The 2,977-nt window shown below is 38.5% G+C and overlaps 1 protein-coding gene across 1 annotated transcript in view; it reads right to left on the minus strand.

The window, feature by feature from the left end:
- Positions 1 to 793: 793 nt before the first annotated feature.
- Positions 794 to 2,977, minus strand: part of amn1 (antagonist of mitotic exit network 1 homolog (S. cerevisiae)) — a 24,569-nt gene continuing 22,385 nt past the window's right edge. The window contains exons 3-4 of the mRNA XM_020613777.1: positions 1,347 to 1,406; positions 794 to 1,247 (exon numbers count right to left, since the gene is read on the minus strand). Of these exons, the coding sequence (XP_020469433.1) occupies positions 1,117 to 1,247; positions 1,347 to 1,406 (191 nt within the window). The 3' untranslated portion in view covers positions 794 to 1,116. The remainder of the gene's footprint in view (positions 1,248 to 1,346; positions 1,407 to 2,977) is intronic.

A 2,977-nucleotide genomic window follows, 5' to 3' on the forward strand; every position in this document is an offset into this window, starting at 1 on the left:
ACACAAGCTGATACCAAATATGAGCTACATGCTGTTTGATTACATATTTCTTCTGGTGTCTGATTTATTGCTAGCCACTACAGGAGTGGCTAGAGTGTGATACTGGCTAAGTATGTTTGAATAAATCAGCACTGTTTTGAAGTTACTTGGACTGTCTCGTCTCTCAGAGTTAGCAATGGTAGACTAACAGTATGCAGGCATTTGTGTGATTGTGACACCAGATCGTTTGTGTCAGCATGTTCGTAAAGATTTCCTGCCTTTGTGTGACTGCTGAACAGATGGCTTGTGTCCTGTTTTAACTGCTATCCTGGTGCCTATCTGTTTGAGCATTTGTTCCCTGCAATTGTGTGTGTGTGTATAAGAGAAGTAGCCCTCTGTTCTGAGAAATTCTCTCCTTCAGACCGTTTTAGACACCGTTTAGAGATCGCTCCTTTCTGCAGAAATAAATGTGTAATAATTTTTAGAGTTGACATTTAAGTTTTTATTTTACACTCACTGAGCTTTAATAGATAATTTTGCCACAACAGTCCTTAAACTTATTGGTAGTTATTTTGTAAAATCTATAGAAGGCTGAAGAATAAGGAAGTAAACCCACCACAATAAAAGCCAGGATGAAGCCTTACTCCTATTCAGTCTCAACTAGCACACACAAATAGTTTTAAAAAATAACAATCAGGCAGCTCATATATCAAGTTACTGATACATTTAATGTTGAAAAGTAAATGTACATAAAAAAATACTAGATCACATTTCTTATGTCATAAGAAATGTTTAAAATGCAAATATTGTATAAACATATTCTGAATACAAAAATATAAATGTGCAAATGAAATACTCCGTTCACATACAGTCAGCAAGGTAAGTTTCTATAAAAACATGACAGACATTAGGAATTACAAGCGACTTGAGAGATTTTACAGCCATGTAAACAACTGACAATTTTGTGTGCAAAAAGAGGAGTAACAGAGTAACTCAGTATTAACTGGCAAAGCTTCAGTTTATTCCATGAATATACAGTATAAAACACACTCCAATGAAGACTTTCCCAGGTAGCAGAAAAATATCTGACAGAAAAAAAAAACCCTCCAGCTATTAGTGAACCTTCTGGTTGCCATGTTATTTATCAGTGGCTGGCTGTGTCTTCTCCATGTATTTCTTCTGAAACTCCTGGAAGAGGCTGGACGTATTCAGGGCAGGAGGAGAGGGTGAAGGACAACATTTCTTCGCAGAATTTGAATACCAGGTACCTACAGATGCAGTTCGCATATAATAATTAGGAAAAACTGTAGCTACTGCTCTAATTATAAAGATAACAAAAATAAATACTTTTTATTTGCACTTGTTACCTTTTGCCCTTGTGACCCTATTATTGGGGTCCTTGTCCTTTTCTTCATCAAAGTCATTATCTGGAAAATAAATAGCCATAAAGATTGAGCACAGCAAAATACATGCAATTAAATTCAAATTCTGCAAATTCAACATTTATTCAAAGGGTCTATAAAGATAGTTCTATATTCTAACATCATTTTAAACAAATAGCATGGGGAACGCTTGTTTTATGTAATGCGGTCCAGTTTAACATTCAGTGCAAGTTTCAGTGGGTAGAGCAGTCACCTCCCAACAGGAAAGTTGTAAGATCTGACCCTGTGTTAACAATGGATAGTCTCCGAACCTGACGTTATCAGGTTATTTTACCTGACTAGTTACTTTATAAGCTTTAGTTACTTTTCATAATTTAGTTTCCTTTAATTACTTTTCATACCTTTATTTTTCCTTGCTTATATATATTAAACTGTATTGATGACTGCCATATTCTACTGAGTGAAACTTTGGAACTGTATGATGCAAATTTTGTGGAAGACAGGATGTTTGTATATTCAAGTAACCCGAAGGCCTATTTTACATTTTAACACAGACCTGTTGGCCTGTTTTGCATCTTCACCTAGACCTGCTTAACATATTCCAAGTTCTGCTTTGTCATGTAGTATCTTGCAGAGACCGGGGGCCTACAACCTGAAATGACCACCTGGCCCGTTTAGCATACTCACTAGACCCTGCTTTGTCCTGTAATTGTCTACACAAATAGGGGGTCTGCAGCGCAGACAACCAATTGTTCAGCATTCACTGATTAGCTGCCGCCTGAAAGTCACAACACACACACACACACACACACACACGGTATAGATCACATTTCAGCAAGCAGGCGGGGACAGGGGTTGACCTACTCACACCAAATGGTCAATAGGATTACAAAGCGTGAAACGTTGTACCTCTGTACAGGGCAGACTCAGCCCGAGAAGATAAATGTAATGAGAAAACCTAACTCGGGGCTCAGAGAACAGATTTCCTGCGTGAGCTCTGTCTCTCTGATCCTAGCGCTGTATGACTTCACCTGTGCCCAGACTTTGAGTAAACGTCCTGTTGATTTTATACAGTCCTCTCCTGTCTTCACTTCTTGCACTTCTGACAAAAGAATTAGGTTTTTTCTAACAAGGTTTAAGGTTCATATCTCGGTGCCTGCAGTCCACATGTCGAAGTGTCCTGGGGCAAGACACTGAACCTCCCCGTTGCCTCCGATGGTTAGAGCCATCGGTTGAGTTGGCGCCACAGATGGCTGCCATTGGTTCTGTACCGGAAACAAATTCCTTGTGTGTAACATACTTGGCCAATAAAGGTGATTATTCTTATCCTTAACAGTGCAACAACTGAACACTGACACAATATACTGTATTAATTTATGGCCTTACATTTTATCACAGTCACTCTTAATCATTAAAAACATCACAAGCAAGGCAGACTGTGATTTTTAGTTCCCTATCTAAATAAGGAACAGAATATCATACATATAAATTATGCACAGAGAGGGGCCCAGACAGGGGCCTTTAACAATAATAAATCACTTTGATTGGCCAAGTATGTTACACACACACACACACACACACACACACACACACACACTCTCTCACAACGAATGTGT

The sequence above is a fragment of the Monopterus albus genome, unplaced genomic scaffold (genome assembly GCF_001952655.1).
Source record: "Monopterus albus unplaced genomic scaffold, M_albus_1.0 scaffold138.1, whole genome shotgun sequence".
Lineage (NCBI taxonomy): Eukaryota > Metazoa > Chordata > Actinopteri > Synbranchiformes > Synbranchidae > Monopterus > Monopterus albus.